The sequence below is a fragment of the Streptopelia decaocto genome, assembly GCF_964273445.1.
Source record: "Streptopelia decaocto genome assembly, chromosome: 2".
NCBI classification, from domain to species: domain Eukaryota; kingdom Metazoa; phylum Chordata; class Aves; order Columbiformes; family Columbidae; genus Streptopelia; species Streptopelia decaocto.
Genome location: NC_138655.1, coordinates 121,631,529 through 121,652,613, shown reverse-complemented (window position 1 = coordinate 121,652,613; position 21,085 = coordinate 121,631,529). Strand labels below are relative to the sequence as shown.

Here is a 21,085-nt window from a genome sequence, read left to right as displayed (position 1 = left end):
GAAAGACAACAAACAAATTATGATAGTCACCATGATCGGATGCTTCCAGCTCCCTTGAAACACTGGTGGAAAGGCCTGGTCCGCGAAGGGAAAGGTTTCATTCTTGGTGAAGTGGTAAGAGACAGGCCACAGGACTCGACATAGAGCTTGCCACCATAGAGCTTGCCACCATAGAGCTTGCCACCTAGCAACATGCCAGCTGCAGCTCTTTTAGAGCAAGACAGCGGCCAACAAAACATAGCACTAGTGTTTGCACTCTGAAAATACTGTAAAAGTTTCATGTCAGTTATGTGAGACTTGACAGGCTGCAGGTTCAGAGGTCTGTAAGCTACTAGTATCCACTCATTAGAACAAGCAGAATAATAGATTAATAAAACAGGACAGAAATAGTTCAACATGTCTAGTGCTTCCCCTTCCTGCAACAGTAGATTTTGCTGTAAACATCCCCGGATCTTAAGCCTTTAGAAACCAGACATATGGGTTTAATTTTATATGGGAGAATAAATATAAAATGTTGCATCTTGCACAACAAAAAGACACTACAAACTCCTCCATCATCTTTTCCCTCTTCTGGAAAACATGTCTCCAGTCAGTGAAAATCTCAGATTTTGGAAATATTGGAAATAAAGCTGTGAACAACTTTACAGTGGCTTCAGTAAAAGTATGCTCCCTTAAGAAGAGAAGGAAACGGTTTTTTGATTTTAAATGTTGATTCTTATTTAAAGCTCCCCCACATCTCTCACCTATGAGTGAACGTATTTCAAACAGGTAAGCTCAGCAAAGAATCACAGCCTTTTACTGGAAGTTATATTTCATGAAACAAGATCTAAAATGTCAACAGCGAACATGTTGAAGAGGTGCCATTTGAAAATATTCTTTTGAACTCATTTGACCAAGGCTACTGTTTGGAATTTAAAAAAAAAGAAAATCACACCTGTGTGCAGACAGATAGGCTCTCTTTATTTCACAAGAACGAGGTGCATAGACTTGTGTGATAGATAATTAATCTCTATTGCTATCTATCATTTTGTTGTTAACACTGTCTTGGTCGAAGTGTGAAAATATGTTCACACTTTCGTAAAAGGGCGATTAACTAATCAAATGACAATATGAATCTTAGAAACACAGAAATGACTGCAATCCAACACTACTTACAACTATATTTTTATTTTCAATTTTATAAGAAAAATATCTCAAGCATCCTTCAAGACTATAAGGGAAGTTACCAAATCTTCCCCACTGTAATAATCAGTGCAGTAAATTGTGATCACCATCACTAGTCTATTTTCACTACAGCACCCAGTATTTTACTCTCAGGAAATTAATTGCAGGGAACATTTTCCTTGTATAGCCAAGTTCCAAGAGACTGTAACAGACAGGTAACATAAGCAGCACTGAATAACCAGGGGCAGATACTAGGCAGCAGTAGCCACTGTCCCATTAGGGCCCTATTAAGTAACAGTTGTGTGTATTAAGTACTACTGGTCTTACATCAGTGCCCCAAGAGATGTCCCAATTAAGCAAGTTTCCTGGATAAGTATGTCAGTTAAACTAAGCATTCAGTACTAACTTGTACCCAAGTGCTACAAAGCAAAAGCCCCACACATGTTAGCACAGCTTCACCAGGCTGCAGAACTTGTGCAAATTCGTATTGAAAAAGATTTGACTAAACGCAAAATACATACTCCAGATGTAATTTTGAAACTCTCCCCTGGCATAAGATGCAAGTTAGACCTCGTGTTTAAGGGAGACCCACTTCACACTTTTTTCTTTTTTAAATTTAATGAAACTATATGTTTACATCCTCGGATACTCCTGCAGGTGGAGTTCACATAACAGGCACTTCCGCATGAATGAACAAAGTAAATAAGAAGTAAAGAATAATGCAATCATCAGGCACAGTCAACATGGGTTCACAAAGGGAAAGTCCTGTTTAATTAATTTGATATACTTCTATGACAAAGTCACCTGCCTCATGAAGGTAGTTTCTCTTGATTTTAGTCAGGCTTTTGATACTGTCCCTTCCAGCATCCTTCTGGACAACCTGGCCAACTGTGGGATAAGCAGGTTCATGGTCCACTGCATGAAGAAGGGCAGAGCTCAAAGGGTTGTAGTAACTGGGGCTACATATGGCTGGTGACTGGCCACCAGCAGTGTTCCTCAGCGTTCAGTTCTAGGGCCGGTCCTATTCAATATATTTATCAATGATCTGGATCTAGGAGTTGAATGCACCATTAGCGAGTTTACTGATGATATCAAACTGCAAGGTGCTGTTGGCTCTCTTGAGGGACAGGAGGCCTTGCAGAGGGATCTGGATAGATGGGATCATCAGGCTGTGATTAATGGGATGAATTTTAACAAGTCAAAATGCTGGATTCTGCACCTGGGATGGAGTAGTGCTGGGCACAAGTATAAAATGGGATGGGAGTGGCTGGAGAGCAGCCCTCTGGAAAGGGATCTGGGGGTGCTGGTCAGCAACAGGCTCAATAGGAGCCACCAGTGTGTATTGCCCTGGCAGCCAAGGGGGCAACCATGTCCTGGGGGGCATCAAACATGGCAGAACCAGTTGTCAAAAGGGGTGATTGTCCTGCTCTTATTCAGCATTGGTGCAGCCTCACCTTGAGTACTGTGTGCAGTTCTGGGCCCCACCATTTAAGAAGGATGAGAAGGTCCTTGAAAGTGTCCAGAGAAAGCTGGTGAAGGGGCTGGAAGGAAAAGTCCTGTGAGGGGTGGCTGAGGACACTGGGTTTGTCTAGTCTGAAGAGAAGGAGGCTGAGGAGGCTCATTACTGTCTGCAGCTTCCTGAGGAGAAGTGGAGAGGGAGGTGCTGAGCTCTTCTCCCCAGTATCTAGTGACAGGACATGCGAGAATGGTTCAGAGCTGTGCCAGAGGAGGGTTAGACTGAACATTAGGAAGCATTTCTTTACTGAGAGCAAGTTCAAACCCTAGAACAGACTCCCTAGGCATGTGGTCGATGCCCCAAGCCTGTCAGTGTTCAAGAGGCATTTGGACAATGCCCTTAATAACACGCTTTAACTTTTGGTCAGCCCTGAAGTGGTCAGGCAGTTGAACTAGATGATCCTTGTGGGTCCCTTCCAACTGAAATAATCTATTCTAGTCTATTCTATTAAAATCTATCCTTTCTTTCTATATAGCTTGGTGGTCTTATTTACATCTAGACTGCATATAAAAGTATGCAGAACATGTATTTCTGAAGTGTTTTGCTTTCTTATCTATACTACTAAAATTCTTGATATGGCTCTTAGCACTTCACATCTCTAACAGAGTCACCTCCTCCTTTCTGGTTATGAAAATTTTCTGCTTATATTCATTTAAACTGCTATAAGAAAATACATTTGTTGTGTCACTGAGTCAGCCAGTGTACCACCTCTGGGGATCACTGCACTGACTCCCAAGTCAGACACAAGCTATTTGTCCTAATTTAAAACCCTTTGTGGACAGTTTCTGTCTTGCTGTCTTATGCCATTTCTACTCCACAGTCTCATTTGCCTATCTGTCAAGATAACACTTTCTCTGATACTTTCTCATTTCTAGTACTTGCTAATAGTTGCAAATAGCATGAGACTATTATCAGACCCATATCTGCATATTCCCTCACTCAGAAACTATTTCTGCCCCTCAAATCTCCACAACAAAGTTGTTCTATCAATTTTTCCCCTTTGTATTTGTTTTTATTTCCCCAAGATGTCTGTTATTCCCTTGCAGTTCTTAGCATTCTTTATTCTTGTCTGTCACACATTAAAATAAGACTTGCAGAAAAATCCTGTTTGTGCTTTCCAGGCGTGTTACTGAAAGAAGAAGCAGGAGAGGACAACTTTCCTGAGTCACAAAGCTGTTGGATTTTTCTTTTTGTATTTATTGTCTTCATCAAAAAATAGAGATACTACTTCAAAGCAAAGTCCTGTCTAGCCCAGTAGCCTGTCCCTGTAAATGATCAAATTAACATAATATAGAGAGCTGACATTTAAGTTCAAAGATCCTCACCTTAAATAAATCTTCACAGTTCTGATTCTCCAGGGCATATATAAATACCAGTAGCAAAGAGTTTAGGAGCTGCAAAAATTACTAACCTTAATTATTTTTTTTAACTCAACTTACTGTTTAAGTGTACATCCTCCTTGATGCTCATGCTGAAAGCTCCTTTTCGTATCATGTTTTCTTGTATTTCCCCATTGCATATATATAACTCTTCACAGATTGGCTGGTATATTTTTTGTTGTTGTTTTTTAACACTCTCTTACATTCATAGCAGAAGTGGCATAGTCCAAAAACCCTTAATAAAACAAATACAAATAAATTGATATGTTATATTTTCACATCCTTGTTCAATTAGAAGTATCAAATCAGGGTATAAATGTGAACTGAAGTGGTATGAAGTCACAGAAAACACTTGTAATATCCACACTTTACACTAAGAAATGAGATCAAACTTGTGGATTAAAAAAAGAAACATAAACACACTTAATGCTCTATAACAGAAAAGCTCTAGATCAGTAAGGCCAAAAGCATTCATGTGGAAGATTTTGCCTACATCACGCTCTACTAATTTCTGTGAATGTATCAGCACGAAGAACTTGGCTCTTAGTGTGGCCTCAAGTTGAAACAATCCATTTTCAAATAAAGTAAGTGGATCTTCGTATGAGGAAAATCATGTAAATCTGTGAAAAAACCTGTGGTCTTGAAACTCATACCTTTAATGAAAATTCATTTAAAGAATAAACAACATGATAATTGTCATCAAAATTCTTCCTCCTGATTTTTTTCTAGATTGCTTATTGTTATCTTCCAGCGGCATCTGGGTCGATCTGGTGTTTGGGAAAGATGCCTGGACTTCTCAGTTCCCTGAGAATGTCACATTTAAAGCTCACCTTTCCACTGAACAGGACATAACAATGCAGAGGAATGCTATCAGAGGAAATGCTATATTTAGAAGAATTTCTGCAGCCTTGTGTAAGAGGCTACTACATAAACTAATTTTCCATACCACCTGTCAGTCTGAAATGCTGAAGAGAGCAAAAGAGAGTAGGCTCTTTGAAAATTCTGTATTGTATTTGTTAATAGAAGTCCTGAGTTTCAGCTCTTACTATGTCTCCTTGTTTTTAACTTCTCTTACATTTCTGGGGAATCACGTTCTCAGGTTTTTAAATATATGGTAATTTCTCTCAATTTTAATTCCATGTTTTGTTTCTGGAAGTGGTCAACCTTGCCTCATGCCACTAATAACTACAGAAAGACTGGTCAGTTAAATACACTACAGACTCATAAATAAAAGATGCCACCAAAATCACTCCTTTGCCATTAAAGTGTACTCCATGTATGTCTCAATGCTTAATTACACAGGCAGATCAAAAGGACACACAGCCAAACTAGTAATTTTTAACAGTATCAAACTCTTAATGACACTTTCCAAAAAAGCATTTTGTGTTCTTTCTATAGATTTCCTAATTTGTATAAAAGTCTTCCACATGCAACTGCACTGTTCTTCAAATATTGCTTTAAAATCTACATACTTTTAATAACCAAGCAACTAGTAGCCTGTATTCATTTCTCTATAATATATCCAAAGTATGTGTTTGACCTTTTGATTCCTAGCATTTATTATGTAATGTTTTACATGGTGAGGTCCTGGACTGGCACAATATAAAATGGAGATACCTGAAACTCTTGATGCTGAACTGCACAAAGAGAGGTAAAAGAATGTAAGCTGTAAGTAACTGAGGTATGGAGTAATCCAACTCCTCCATTTCACTGGGCAGACCACCATGCAAACAGGAATTTCCTTAACAGTATTTTTCCTGAGTTTCTGGTGGGAAACCAGATTTGTCCATCAGCTCAACACTTGTTGCAGGAACGTGGTCCCAGAGACAGACAGGAGAGAGGGTGTCTTGCCCATACACCGGGGAGCCCTTTTTAAAGGGTACAAACCAACTATTTATTATCGATAAAAACGGCCACCGTTGTAGTTCTCATCTTCCACTTCAAGCTCGTTGCAGAAGCCTCGGACACCCCCTGGGCTCATTCGGACGGAGGCTGCGCCACCGCGGCCCGCAGCCCTGTCGGGGCTCGCATCCGCACAGAACTCGCGTGGAACGAGCGGGTGCTCTCTGTACCGAGACCGGCGCGGACCCCCAGGGACGCCCAGATGCCAGGCCCACCCACGCTCCCTCAGCACTGCCCACCGCACCTCGCCCCGGCAGCAGGGGCACGGAGGGCGAGGGCGCGAAGGCAGCAGCGAATCCCCACGGCGGCAGCAGCCGCCCCCGCCCATCTGCCTGGCCCACCAGCAGCGCGCATGCGCACACCCTCCCCGCCCCTCCCGCAGCGTAGCCGGCGCATGCGCCATAACCCTCTCCCCCGCCGGCGCTCAACGCCCTTCGTCTTGCGCGCTCCCGCCCGGTGAGGGCAGGTGGGGCCGGGCTTGGCTGCGCCGCGCATGCGCGGCACGGGGAGGGGCGAGGACTGGCTGCGCTGAGTGCGCAGCTGCCGCCGTAGCGTGGAGCCGCAGATGGAGCCTCCCCCTGGTGCCGCAGGTAGGGGCGGCCCTTCGCCCGTGCAGCCGGGGGTGGGCAGCGGGATCGCCCTCTTTTCTCTCCCCTTCCCACTGCCGCCCGCATTGCCAGGGCCTCCTGTGGGAAACTCCCGCTGCTCTCCGCTCCCCCCTCGCACACACCGGCGGGGAGAGTGGATTGGGCTGCGCCGTCGGCGGGTGCCGGGAAGGGACGCCCCGAGGGGCTGAGCTACCGCCCCACCGCCCGCAGCGGGGTCCTAGCGCCCGCCGGGCGGCGCCTTCCCCGTCGCCTCCTCCCGCCTGCCCTCTCTCCAGCCGCGGTCTTGACCTCCAGCGGGAAGACGCGGGGCCCAGCGTCGCCTCAGCTGCCGCGCAGGCTGCTCCGGGGCGTCCAGGTGCCCGCGGGCCTTGTAGCCCGGCCTGGAGCCTCCTTGTCAGCGAAAGCAAAATATCGAGGCTGTGTGGCCCTTGGCATCGTGTTATCAAGTTCTTACCTTGACAGTTACAGCCACCTATCCCCAGAAGGGAACTTAGTCCCATGTGCATCCACCTTCGTAATTCAGTCATTCAGCTGGTTCCTGCAGCAGGAGCCTTTGGCTGCATGTATCTGTGTTAGAACACCAGGAGTCAATCTGGAGAGGCATTGGTAAGGTTCAGCTTCAGCTAATACAGTGTGCTAGGACACCTGTAGTTGGTGGTGAACGACAGCGGTTGCGAGTCTACCTTGGTCTGTGTGGCTTATGGCCACTTCAGAAGCCAAAAGACGTTGTCCAAGGCCAAGTTCTCAGTTTCTGATGGAAACTTGTCCTGGGCCTGGCTCTCCAGGCCTTGCAGACAAGGCATTCACAGAATGGTTAGGGTTGGAAGGGACCTCTGGAGATCATCTAGACCAACCCACATTCGTAATCAAGTTCTGGTTTTGTTGATTGTTTAATCTAAACATTGATCTGTTTTAAAATTAAAATGCTGTAAAGCTTACTGCTGCGTTTCAAGTGTAATTTTCCTTCCCAGTTGTCCTATGGAAAAAGTCTAGTTATTACACTAGATCAGTTTGAGCTGTTGTACTTTCACTGTATGGCTCCAAACACTGCAGTTTGTCGGTGTTCTGCTTCCCTGTTTCTGTCTAAAATGACATTGTATGTCTTTCCTAACCCATGTTGTAGTTGCATGTTAGCTGTGGTAAGGCTGAGGGTGTACTTTGGTACATACTATGTGACACCAATACTGAGATTTATCTGCTGAGCAGCGGCATTGCTTATTGGCACCTCTCTAAATCTGCTACCTGTTATCTGGTATCTCTTGCTTACCTCCCTCTCACCCCCCTCGTCAGTCCCTGGCAGTTACAGCTCTGTTGAAAACCTCAGAATGTGAACTAAGAGCGAGGATGGCTAAGTGAGGTTGTAGAGAAACTGGAACAATAGCTGCAAGAGGTGTGAGCTGCCCTGTTGATATAAGTAAGGTGTTAACTTAGATACCCCAGTGTGGTAGTTTTTAATGTCATCATTGTTAACTGCTTCTTGGCTCACATACGAGAAAAAAGAGTGAGAATCACAGTTTAGTAAATTGTTAACTGTGACCGATGCTTCATTTTGTGGTCACAAAAGACACATGTTCTCATGGCTTTGCCAGGTGGTTGGGAGTGAGTATCAAGGAGTCCTCTGAAGCTCAGAATGTAGAACCTGTGAATTTTGTCTTGATTTGTATATCAGGGGTTTTTTGACAGCCACATTTTGGGAAGGAGCTGTGGCTATGTCATTAGGTGATTGCATCCAGTAAATAAATTGGTAGATGAATCAGTTGACAGAATTTTATGTAACACTATTTTGTTTTATCCTTTTTCAGAATGAACGTACTGCAGCGCAGCATTGAAGTTGATTTTTGTATGCAGAACTTCCAAAATTCTGTAGGGTGCTGTTTTCAGTAGTAGAGGTCATGGGTTATTAGAAAGCTCATTTTCTTTTTAATGTACGCTTGGTTATAATTGTCGTTTTCAGATGGTGATGTCTGGATACCTAGTTGAAGATTTACAAATAAGTAAAGAGAAAATTGGGGTTACTCATAGTAGCTTAGATACACAATATAGGTTTTGGTAGCTATCCTGGATATTTTTTGGGGAGTTAAAAACAGAGGGGTTGAAGACTAATTTTATTTTCCTAAGCTACTTAAAATGTCTCTTTCTTACTGTCATGTGGAAATCTAGGTTGTAAAATACAGCAGCAGTATAACAGTGGAGAGAATTGGGCTTTTGGAATGGTTGTGAATTGGTTCGAAGTTGCATGGGCATTAAGACAGAGCTAGAAGAATACACTGAAAGGAGTGTGGCAAAACCATGTAACTAAAAGCAAGAACAGTTTCAGCTTTTAATTAAACTTCTTTTACACAGTTGTGATTCAGAACACAAGTTGCCACCATCAAGAAAGGAGTTGAATGAGAATGACCTTTTTGATATTCCTAGTGTCTTTGACCTGTCTTGGGAACGTGAAGGGAAAAGATAATTGTGATTTCCTGAAGTTGTTTGACACCATATTTTAGAGAATTGTTCTGTGAAAAGAACTGAAAAATGAACGATATATTGGGACACTCAGTGAGTTTTATAATAGTGAGTGGTTTGAAAGGATTCTGTAGAGATTAAAATCCAGAAAAAAAATCTGCAGTCCTTGTGTTAATATAACCAGAAGGCTTTCAGTGTTCTCTTCTTGCCAGAACACCTCATGCTCTGCAACTTTTGAAAACACTAGTGCGTTTTGTTCATATCCATGATGTTAGTTTCAAAGGTCATCATTAATTTGTGTTACACATACTGATTGTTCATTAAATAGATAGGTACAGAAATCAAAAGTAGGCATTGTTTTTTTAATCTGTTAATCCTATTTCCAGTGTTAAAAAAATAGCTGGAAGAATGGTATTTGGTCCTGTTATTCAAAAGCCTTGCTTTTAATTTGTGTGTGGTGTTTGTTATTTGGAATGAAAGGTATAAATTGTACCTTGAAAGGAGTGGTTAAAGAGTTAAATATTCAAGTCCTCAAGGAGTTTGGAAGATAGATATATATTTTTTTTAATTGAACTTTTATTTGTGACTCACGTTGTTTTTCTTTACACCTTATTGCACAATTCTGAAAATAAGCAAAAAGGAGTATATAGTGCTGTAGCCACCGATTAGCCTGACTGGGCAGGGTTGGAAGTCTTAGGTGGTTAGCAGACCCTCTCATAATAATTTGGTTTAATTGGTTGTTATATTTTTTTGCATCCCTTTATTGTTATGCTTGGTAGTTTTCTCTTTTTTATGTAGGTTTTAGCTGTTACTAATCTTTTGTTTCTGATGGAAATTATTGCACAGTTCTTGAGGTCACTGCTTAGCTCGATTTCATGTGGTCTCTTTGGTTTATATACTTCAGATAGTTTATGATGTTTGCAGGACCTTTCTCTAGTAAATTCTTGGACAGTAAAGTCTTGGACAATATCCACTGTTGGTTAGAAAAGCCATAGAAGAAGTAGGGATTTTAGACTTGTGCCTGGTTTCAGACACGAGGCACTCTGAAGTGTGGGTTTAGCTTAAAAACTGTGGAGCCCTATGTGTAGGAATCTAATTATATCTGAGCTGTTATTATATTTTTGCTGTCCCAGAAAAAAAACAGAATGTCACTGTATTTTTGCCATTGCAGGAAAAAAAACAAAATGTGTATTTGTTTGCTAAAGTATTGCTGCATGGTGTCTTTGTTTAAGTGACAAGAAGTTGTGTTGAGGGTTTTACATCAGTTTACCAAGTGAACCATTCAGAAGCTTTACAACGGCAGAAATAAGGCTGGCTGCACTGTTTTAGTCCTTGGCCAGTCCATGGCACAAGTCGTTACTGACTTTGTGTTTTCTGCATTTTACTGAAATCCTCATGTACAGTTGTTAGAAGGGATTTGAGGTGGGGTGAGGTGTTCCCTCACCTTACACCCCAGGTTTCCTAACTGGCATCATAATTGAACAATAACTCAGACAAGGGGTTAATGAAACTGCATTATTTTCAGTACTAAATATTAAGCCTTGATCTGTAATTAATTATTTGGGCCCTATACTTGGCTTTGCTGTGTGATCAGGAGTATGAAAATATCTCCTTGTGTCAAAAATCTTCACAAGCGTTTTCAGGCTTGGCTTTACTTATTATTCACTAGATAGATGAGCATTTGCAATCTGAGTGTGATTAACAAGTAAGTGTGCTTTGTTGAGTCTGCATTCCCTTTTCTTTCTGGATGGTATAGACTTGCTGTAGTATAGCCATTGTTCATTTTTAGCAAACAGGCTTGTCAGTATTCTCGTAATCCAGTACTGCCATAATGCAAGAACACAAGCCCCAAAGCAAAATGTAAGATAACAAATTCAGCCAGTGAAAAAGGTGAAAATTGACTTTGAGGTGATGATAGAATGGTGAGAAGTTAAAGCTTTGGAAATTTTCCCTGGTATTGTCATCCCTGTACTCCATCTTAATTTAAGATGATGTCAGTATTAGATAGAAAGATCTCAAAATCTGTAACTTTTTTAAATATCAAGAAATTTATTCATATACATCTAAAGAAAAAAAATGCTTGTGTAGAGAAGCAGCAGTGATCAGCCTCTTTTGCTTTTAAATCAGGGTTTCAGGTTATCACGTATGCTATTTCACTTGGATTATAACACTTCTTTTACTTATGTTGTCCTTCTGTACTTTAAAACCTTAGTAGAAATCAAAGTAGTTAAGACTCTAGTTTGTATGCAAACACCTGTGTGCAAGTGAAATTACCAAACTAAGAAGCACTTCATATGTGCATAAAGATATTTGGCCCTGGTCCGTCATCAGTCAGATCACACTGGATGTTTTTGACTGATAAAATCCATTACCTTTAAAAGGATCTTGAGTGGTTTTGTGGAATGGAGGTTACAAAGCAGTATGTTGAAAGTATTCGTCATTTGTGGCTCTATGAGCCACTTGGCAGTAAGGGCACAGGAGCTCCCTTACAGGCTACAGACCAAGTACTGAAAATGTTAATTACATTGATACATAAAATTACAACTGTATGAAAAAACCCTTACGTTTTAGAAACATGTGGTTTTGTCCTCCCATAACTTTAATGGGTCTATCTATAAATTAGTTTGTTCTCATGTGTGAGTTAGTGTTTTAGAATGGAGGTTTTAAGTACTTGGTAATATATTCAATGATAGAGACTTTTTTGATAACTGTTTTTATGATGCATGTATATGGATCTTCTACAGCCAATAGTCTGCTTGAGGAAAGGAATGTTTGCTAGGAAGAATGCAATTGACACTGCAATGCTACTTCTACTATTAATAAAAATGTGCTTTTTTAATGTAGTTTTATAATTAGCTCATAGGCAAGTGTTTCAAAACAAAACTTTGGGGTGAAATGGAACGTTTACTGCACAGAAGTAATTTTTACCAAGTGGTACGAAAAATAACTGAATCCCCCAAATTAATGCACTTATGCAGCTTAGTTATAAATTTGTTATTAATTCTCCAGGTATCTTAAATATTGTTTATACTATAGATCTGCGTATGGGTAAAATGAAAGAATGACTGGTACACTTAAGTTTACTTGGCTCATCACAGCTGATGGCAAAACCTTCCCTTCTAGGAAAAGAACTGTGTTACACTTATTTAGAGTGGAAATTTTCTTTAAATGTGGTGTAAGTTAAAGAATGGGAGTTCTGCACATATATTCTTATCGTTCTTCAATGCAATAATTTTATTATTTCTGCTGCTGAAGTTTTTGTTGATACTTTTCAAGTTCTATTTCTTAGCTTCAAAAAATGAAAGGTATCTTAGAAATCTGTCTACTGACAACTGTTTTTCTTTGATGGCAACTGATAGGAAAAAAATGGTAAAGTTTATTAAAAAGAAAAAGTCCCTTTTATGATTCCACATTTTTGAACCAAAACCCCTAAATAATGAAAGTGATTGTTTAAAAATGTTTATATTTTGAAGAGTGTTATACTTTTTTAACTTGGATTCTTGAACCTTGACTGAAATTTCTATAGCATTCTACATTACATAGTCAATAATATAACTGATGTCTAAAAGTTGATATAACTGGGACTTCAAGAAAAACATGGTGTAACAGTTGCTAATGAAGATGTTAAAAACTTACTAAAACTTTTTCTGTTCTTCTCATATAGAATCACAGAATCATTTCAGTTGGAAGAGACCCTCAGGATCATCGAGTCCAACCATAACCTAACCTAACTCTAGTACTAAACCATGTTCTTAAGAACCTCATCTAAACGCCTTTTAAACACTTTCAGGGAGGGTGTATTATGATTCTTACTGAAATATCTATGATATTTAAAGTACTACTTTGAGCTATGTTTTTTTTTAATGTGCATAGATAAACTGAACCAAGGAAATCCAAATTACAGTTTGTATAATGAGAAACGCATGTTTCAAAAACTGTCACTGGAATCTCTTGACTTGCTTCCTGTTGGATGCAGAAGGTACGAGGCTTCTGCAAATATCTAGGTAGAAAAGTTTTCAACATTTTCTCAACTTTTCTGAGTAATCCGTGTCCCAGCTACCTGAAGCCATGAGAGAGGTGAAAGCAGAGCTGTAAACTACCAACAGGACATAGTGACAAAGTAGTAAGTCAGTTACCAGCTATGTTGAATGAAGAGGGGAAATGATACAACTTTTCTGAGGACACTTTTCTAGGAAAGCTTTTTATCTTGGTATCCCCTTTTTGTATTAGTCTTCTAAGTAATATAAGAAACTTCTTCAGTCCCTTTCATTATTAGGTCTATGCAGCAGCTTTGTGTTTTGTTCTTCTCTTGTCCTCACAAAGGTCTGCTGCCTGCAGCACAGGTCTTTTTCCCAAGGCTATCCTGGATCCTGTGGTCAGAGGCTGGGAAGCCAGGAGAGTATTTGTCATCTGTTTTCCCTTACAGAGTGAATTTGACGTGTATTCTGTGCTGTTCTAGTGGTTGTGATACCTTCATTCCTCTTGATGCATTTATTTCCTGGTGGGATTTTTTTGGTTGTTTTACAAAAATAGTGAAAACTGTGAAACCAAATGGCTGTGGTCCTTGGCCTTCCATGGCAATAAATAGCTTTTGCAGCTGAGGGTTTTAATCACTGAAGAAAACTATTAGAATTGTAGTCTTGTGCCCTATGTATTGTATGCAACCAGAGAACTGTCTCAAGCATTGAGATTTGCTAAAACACGCAGATTTTATTTGCAAAAAAAGTCTTAAATGCATTCTTAGTGTTTTGCTGAACAGCGATATCTCCCAGTTTAGCAATCTCACTCCTTCCTTTAATTCTTTACACTGGACTGAGGTGGTATGGAAAACAATTTCTCTTTCACAGAGATGTTCCCTTTTCTGTAGTTTTCTACCCTTCTGTCTTTTTATGTGTGTGTTTCTGGCAACTGCAAGCCCATAACCTCTATACCTGTTCTTTATTCTGTCCTCTGTTCCTTGTCCCCACGAGGAGCAGCAGCATTCTGGAATGTGCCAATCTCCATCTTTAGGAAACATTCAGTAGTTTTACCACACAGATTCTTGGCTGTAGCCTTATTCACCTTTTCAAGCAGCTGGTGACTTAGATGCTGTAATACCTGCAAGCCTGCATCTGGTTGTAATTTTGGCTTAAATTCTGTGTCTATTTTTACAAAACAACTTAGTTTTTACTGGTAATTGTATTTAGTCTGTTTTTTTGTTACCTTTAATTAGCTTGTGTTCATCTGTCTGTCCCTTTGTAATGTTTGATGGTACTAACAAATTTCAACAGAATGTAAGGTGAATGTAAAGGTGGAATCTCTGAGTATTAATTTGCTTTAACAAACATGCCCAAATTTTGGCTGGCAGGGGGAGAAAGAAAAGCTGCTGCCAACATTTGTGTGGCTCTCTGGAAGGTGAGCGGTGGTGGGTTCTTGTTGGTGCTCATTGTGGCCAAAGCCATGACCATCTTAAAACAGCCTACACAGAAGACCAAGCAAAGTGTGTGGAGGATGTGGGTGGAAATCAAAGGTATCACCTTTCAAATGCAGAAGGCAAACTGTAGAAAAACATATTTCTTGCTTGTCTGGGGATAATTTTATTCATGCTTTGAAGGTAAAATAAAACAGTAGTAAGTCTGTCGTAATGCACATTCTTCTGTAGGGACTAGTCTGCAGCAAATCTGGTGTTAGAATAAGAAATATCTTTCCTAGTGCAGAACTTTCAAAAGAAGAAAAAGATACTTATTCCAGAAACTGTGATATAGTTGGAAAAAGGCAAAAGGAATTGATGGTTTCATAACGTGGTTGTCTCATGTTTTTTGATGAAGTCTTGCTTCTGAGGTGTTGTTTCTTTTAAAGTTCTTGCCATATATGTTACTGCAGAGCTGAATAGGTTGGATTGATGATGATCTGCTTGCAAGTGCTTATACACTGGTATAAGAAATACAGCTACTCTGCACATAAACATTTTTCTAGCTGGTGGTGTTAATATTTGTGCCTTATTTTTCTTTCATATTTTATATAAATGGGTAGGGATAACAACTTCAGTAACGTGGTTTAAGATCCTTGAAGGAAAATTGCTGCCAATTGTAATGCAATAGATAGTTTAGAATCAAGGAAGAATATTAGAATACTTCAGATGTTACAATTGAAACTCATTAGTAGATACAGTACTGCCCAATGGAACACCTGCATTTGAGCTTTTTGGAGAGATGGTTGCACTCGGATGCTTACAATTACCTCCTAGACATTATAAGATGATTTGAATAGTTTGTGCTTTTCGTGGTTTAAAACCTGATACTTGCAAACATTCGCTTAAAAACTGTAGATGTGATTGCAAGCAATCTTTGTTCCCATTTCCTTTGTACCATCAAATAATTGCTTTTGAATTACTGTTGTAGTTCTCTTCTGATTCTTCGTACTGGACACTGCCCTGTGTCCTCATGTGCCCTCTCCATCCTGCATTTTCAGCCTCTGCAAGTTTGAAACGTGAGACTAAAATGAGAGAGTTTGCCTGGGGCACAGCTCTGTCACGGTTCTGATTGAGCTGGTGTTAACACCAGTACCACCAGTACAGCTACTTCTTGCTGTCAGTCTTATGCCCCTTTCCTTTTGAATAATCGAATTGGGTGCTTAAGCTAAGATAAAACCCAAAAATCCTTTTTGACTGTTCTAGGCTGTCAGGGAGGCCTCCTCTCTCTCTTTTTTCTTTTTCTTTTTTTCTGGGGGATACCCTTGCCCCCTTTGTCAGTAGTAGGTGGCTGATCCTTGTGTTGGAGCCCTGTGCTTTGCTGCTGGAACCTCTGCCAGTGGGCGAAGCCCAGCTGCCCTTCCCAGGCCTTAAAAGTTGCTGTGCTGCCCACTATATTTCCGTGTATAAGTTAAATTAAGTAATTATCAGGACTCTGATAAATAGATCTAGTTACTCCAAAGTGTAAACCAGCTGAGAAGCACTTTTTTTGCATGTATTTGAGAGGGTCTTCTGTCTTGAGCTGGTCACTCGCTGTGTGGTTAAGTGCAAAACAAGGCTGATGTGATGGGGGTGAACAAGGGCAGTGAGAGACTGTTAAAACTTTGCTTTTGGCTAGCAACCCACGTATCTCTACTCACATTCATAGATCACCTTAGCTTGTGCATACTCTAAGCAGCAGTATAACCAACTTAAATTTAAAATAAAGGGTGGAAGGTTCGGCTATAATTTGAGCCAGTGGTGCTCCTGAGAGCTTAGTCTTCCTTCTTGTCCTAGTCTCATGCAGTTCTCTCTCATGGGCCATTCATGCATTTATACAGTGAAGTGGATCAGAAAATTTATGAATCTGAACAATTGCCTGACAAGAAATTTATTTACTTTTAGACCAAATTGCCTTCCCCTTTCAGTTCACCAAAGAGCTGCAGTGCACATATGTGTGGGTAGAGGGAAAAGAGCATCATAGGGATGGAGAGAGGGCAGGACAGCTGCTGCCAGCTGGCTTTGGAACTGAGGCACGGAGCTTGCTGGTGCCGTCTCCTGCCATGTCATTCATGTGAAATGACTTTTCTTTAGAAAAAACACACTTAAAAGTTTTATGACAGCTTTGTGTTGCCTGTAACGTAATAAATCCTCGGTACAGTAATTGCACAGATATTCTGCAGAAAGTTAAAATTAAGGATATTCTTGGTCGTGAAGATCAAAGCATAAAACCAAATCTAAGTTATGAGCTGCTTATGTTTGGTATTTTTGTTGTATTTACAGAAGACACTTTGTTTCCGTTCTTTTGCTTCAGAAATTCCAAGTAAGAAATGCTTGAGGAGAAATGTAGGCCTTTAGTTCAGATTCTGTATATTGCTCATTGTAATCCTCTGGTTTGTTGCCAGATTCACCTAGTAATATCACATATTCTAAACTGTGTAACCTCATAACGTAACCTCATAGCATGAGTAAACTTTAAAAGATGATGACTTAAAAATGACTAGAAAATGTTAGTCTCTGTTGCCTTTTGATCTATAAGTAACTGAAGATGCTCTGAAAAATAGACAGTGTTTGAAAACGGTAGGTAACTTAAATTCCACTTCTTTCCTTAATTTCAATACATTGCACTGTTAATTCGTTTCATTTCATTTAGATGTTTTATAAGCAATTTTAAAATTAAATGATTGTCACTCAAAATAACAGTACTCTGACAGTAGAGTTTTCATAAAGTGAGCATCATGGCATCACTATTCTGAAGTGTAATATCAACATCAACGTGTGAATAAATAGTGTGTTTGAGGAGGAAAACCATGTATTTGGTGTAACTGCTTTAGACTATATGATGATCTGAACAAATGTCCTTTGAAGGGCTTTTAACTCAAGCTAAGAAGTAAAAAGCTGTGCTTGATAAATTCTCATACGTTTGTTTTGAAGAAAGTAGATGTGGAAATGCAGTGGGGTTTTTTTTCTAAATGGACTGTGTTGTTTAACTATTCAAAATCACTAGCTGTACTCAGAGTACTGAATTCTGTTTTGAGACAACTGTATGTAAACTTCACCTGTACTTTTAAGTGCAGAATTCAGGCAGCAGCATTTGTTCGTGTTCAATTGAATTTCTTAATGAAAAAACTCGTAGGTCCTCCACTGAGGAGGCTTCTTTGTTTTTTTGTTTGGTTGTTTTTGAGAATTTAAGTCTTCCACATAGCAATACAAATTCCGGGTAGTGCTCTGATATGTGCTACATTTCTCAGCTTTGTGATGGTGAGTAAAAAAAACCACTTTGTACAGATAATGTACATAGAAAAATATTAGTATATTGAAATAAAATAATTCTCAACCTTTGTGCAGTCCATATGCAGACCTTCTGTTTAGTAAGATACAAATTAGAATGCGCTGCCAGAATTTTCGCCATTATTTTTGGTTCATTGTGCACATTGAGCAGAAAAGAAATATTCAGGATAATATTCGTATTTGTATCTGAGCAATTTTAAATCTTGGACTTCCCAGCCTTTTGATCCATCTAGTCCTTCCATGGTACTTCCTGCTGCTAGTTTCTGTCAGTTCTAGTGTACTAGTGTATGTTATATAAACAATGCTGTGTTATTTCTATAGACTGACTTTCTCTGATGTATAAATAAGAAAATTCTTTTTCCTTTCTCCTTTTTTTTTCCACTCTTGCAGAAAGTTCTAAGCTGAGACATGTAGAAAAAGATGTTTTGATTCCACAAATAATGAGGGAGCGAGCCAAGGAGCTGTGTTCAGAGAAAGTGCAAGGTAAGAGTCAAATATTCTTTGGGAGATGAGATGTATTCCCTTTTGCGCTGTGAATATAATCCCTGGTTTTGATGTCAAGTAGTCAGAGAATTAATATGTATGATCTGAATCTTATCTGGTCTGTGTGAAACCAGGAGTAAAGCGTTTAAATCAGCTGTGTTGGCTTTGACTGCTTGGTAATGTGGACTATTTTCCAAAATGACTTGTTCTCGAGGGCTGTGGAATTTAGTATGATGAGTATAAAACTTTTCACATCTCTGTCCAGACCATGTGATGACAGAGCAACAGAAGAGTTTCTGTATTCCTGTATGTAATATTTAATACTTGTAGAAATGGAATTGCCTCATGTGGGCCTTCGTTTAGATCCTCCCTCATTGTGATAAATTTATTTAAATATTGTTAACTAACTGCATCCATTCCCTGCCCAAATGTTTTAATGATACATGCACATAAACACACACATGTTATTAGACAGACATTGAAATAGGAAGGTACAGTCCACCTTTGCATGTTTTCATTTTCTTTTGAAGCGTACTGGGCAATAACTCTTTAAAGTTGGGTATCACCACTTCTGACACCCAACTGTTCATGTGTTCCTGAAGAAATGTGAAAGTTTTTGAAGTACTGAAAAGATAGAGCTACTTATGCACAGGTTAGCTGAGAATGTTACTTTAAGAAGGATCTAAAATGGAAAGAAAAAAAGGCCACAGAATTATTCTATACAAGTGGCATGCTTTCAGTAGAGGCCACTTGTTTCTTGCCATGTAGATCTGTGGTTTCTAAACTTTTTTGATGATGTACCCCAACAGTAAAAAATTTCTGAGCGTGCAATCCCAATGTATGTATGTTTGTTTATAAATTATATACATGTACCACTATGCTTATATATTATGTATGTTATAAAACATAAAAATATAAATTAAAAAAGGATGAAATTAAGATGAAATAAACAGAACTTTAAAATAATTTTTGTTATTTTTCCAATGCTACAAAAACTTTTTTTTCTCTAAAAACGTTGCTATTGATAACAATATTTTAATTGAGAGCTATGTGATTGAATATACTTCATTTTTTTTTTTTATATGTTTGTTTAACACTTTGTGATAGATTCAAAGATCTGGTTCTAAGTTCATTTTATTTCAATACTTGGTTTTAGTGGGTTCCATAGATGAAAAAGATACCTCACAAAGATGTGTAGATCTCAATGGAAGAAGTACATCGTTGCCTGCACTTACTAAATCACGATACTAATTTTCAATCCCATGCACAATTTTTGCAAAGGTTTTGCTGGAAATTGTCCCTAGTAAATGACCGTCTTCCCTGATATCAATCAATTGTTCTTCCAAAATAATTGGGAGGTGTTGCATGTTTATATTTTTAACAAATAGGTTCAAAACCCACTGAAGTTCTCATTTGGAATTTTTTTTAATATGTTAGAAAATTCTGTTTCTGTCCTTTTAAAGTGTACAGAGATGAGAGGTTTTTATAGGTGACATACTCATGTTGTGTTCAGCAACAAAAACAAATCAAAAATCACATAATGAGGGGAACACATCTAAATGTTGTCAAAATGCTCTCTCCATAGCACAAGTTTCTTTTGAAAAGCAGTTACTTTCTCACTCATCATTAAAATGTCACCTTCACCTCGACAGGACACATAAGTGTGTTTATTTTTTGTAAATACCTGCCATGTAGCAAACTACTCACAGGCACCTGTCATCACCAAAAAGGTCAGCAAATTCGAAACACTTGTCTTTTTTTGTAAAAGAAAAATGCCTGAAGTTTGACAACTCTTTTAAGCACATTGCCACAGGATAACCAGCGAACCTCTGTGTGGTACAAGAGATTTTCACGGCCCCTCCCCATCTCATTACAAAGTCTGGTAAAGATGCTGCTGTTGGAGGGGCTTGTTTTCATAAGATTGACCACATTGATGTCATCCTGTAGCGCTTTGCGCACTCCTGGCTCCAACTCCCTTGCTGCAATAGCTCACCTATGGGGGACACAGCGAAGCGGTTCCACATGTGGTGCCACCTCTGCAACCTCACCCTGGAATCCCTTTTTTGTTCCAGTCAAAGCAACTGCTCCATCAGTGGTTACACTTGCACAATTTTTCCATAAACATTGGTTTTATTAAAGAAGCCGTTTCCTGTTGAGAATTTATCTTCTCTGGTATATCTGTCCTTGAGTGGTTCACAAAAAACCCAAGTTCTTTGTGCATTATTTTACTGAAATGCAAATACCATAAGTCAAGAGAAGTTAGAAACATCCATGCTTTCATCCAGCTGTATAGCAAACCTCTCACACTGTGTAACTTCTTGTAATACTTGTTTCTTCAAATCTTCAGCAATGTCTTCTGTGCATCTTCCAACATTATTTACTGACAAAGGAGTGCGTTTCTGTTTGTTGCCATGTTATTTTGCATGTATTATTTCAGTGATTTTTTTTTCCATGGCAAGAAGAACAGCTGTTTCCCCAGTGATATGTGGCTTTTTGTCTTTCCCTATTACCTGAGAAACTTCAAAGGAGGCTTCTAGACATTTATCACTATGTTTAGAGTCAATTCTACTTAAAGTGAACTGAGGTATTTTCAAGCAGCTGCTTTTAGGGGTTCTCCAAAAGACATAAAAGAGTAATGTTATAATAATTTTGAGATGAGTTAAGTGGGAAAAGAATTGAGAGTATCTTCCCAAGGAAAGTGACATCACATGCCTGGTAACTTCCAGTGGTGCCAGAAGGACTTAATACATCTTTTTTTTGTTTGAATGATAGTCGAATCATTTTTACTTTGAACTCTATACCTGTTGAGGAAAAAAAAATAAAGAGGAAAAGCAATTACAGTAATGTGGGTCATTGAAAGAGA

The 21,085-nt window shown here is 39.4% G+C and overlaps 1 protein-coding gene across 1 annotated transcript in view; it reads left to right on the top strand.

Moving 5' to 3' along the window:
- Nucleotides 1-6,397: 6,397 nt before the first annotated feature.
- CMC1 (C-X9-C motif containing 1) overlaps nt 6,398-21,085 on the top strand; it is a 46,294-nt gene continuing 31,606 nt past the window's right edge. The window contains exons 1-2 of the mRNA XM_082046174.1: nt 6,398-6,551; nt 18,130-18,222. Of these exons, the coding sequence (XP_081902300.1) occupies nt 6,527-6,551; nt 18,130-18,222 (118 nt within the window). The 5' untranslated portion in view covers nt 6,398-6,526. The remainder of the gene's footprint in view (nt 6,552-18,129; nt 18,223-21,085) is intronic.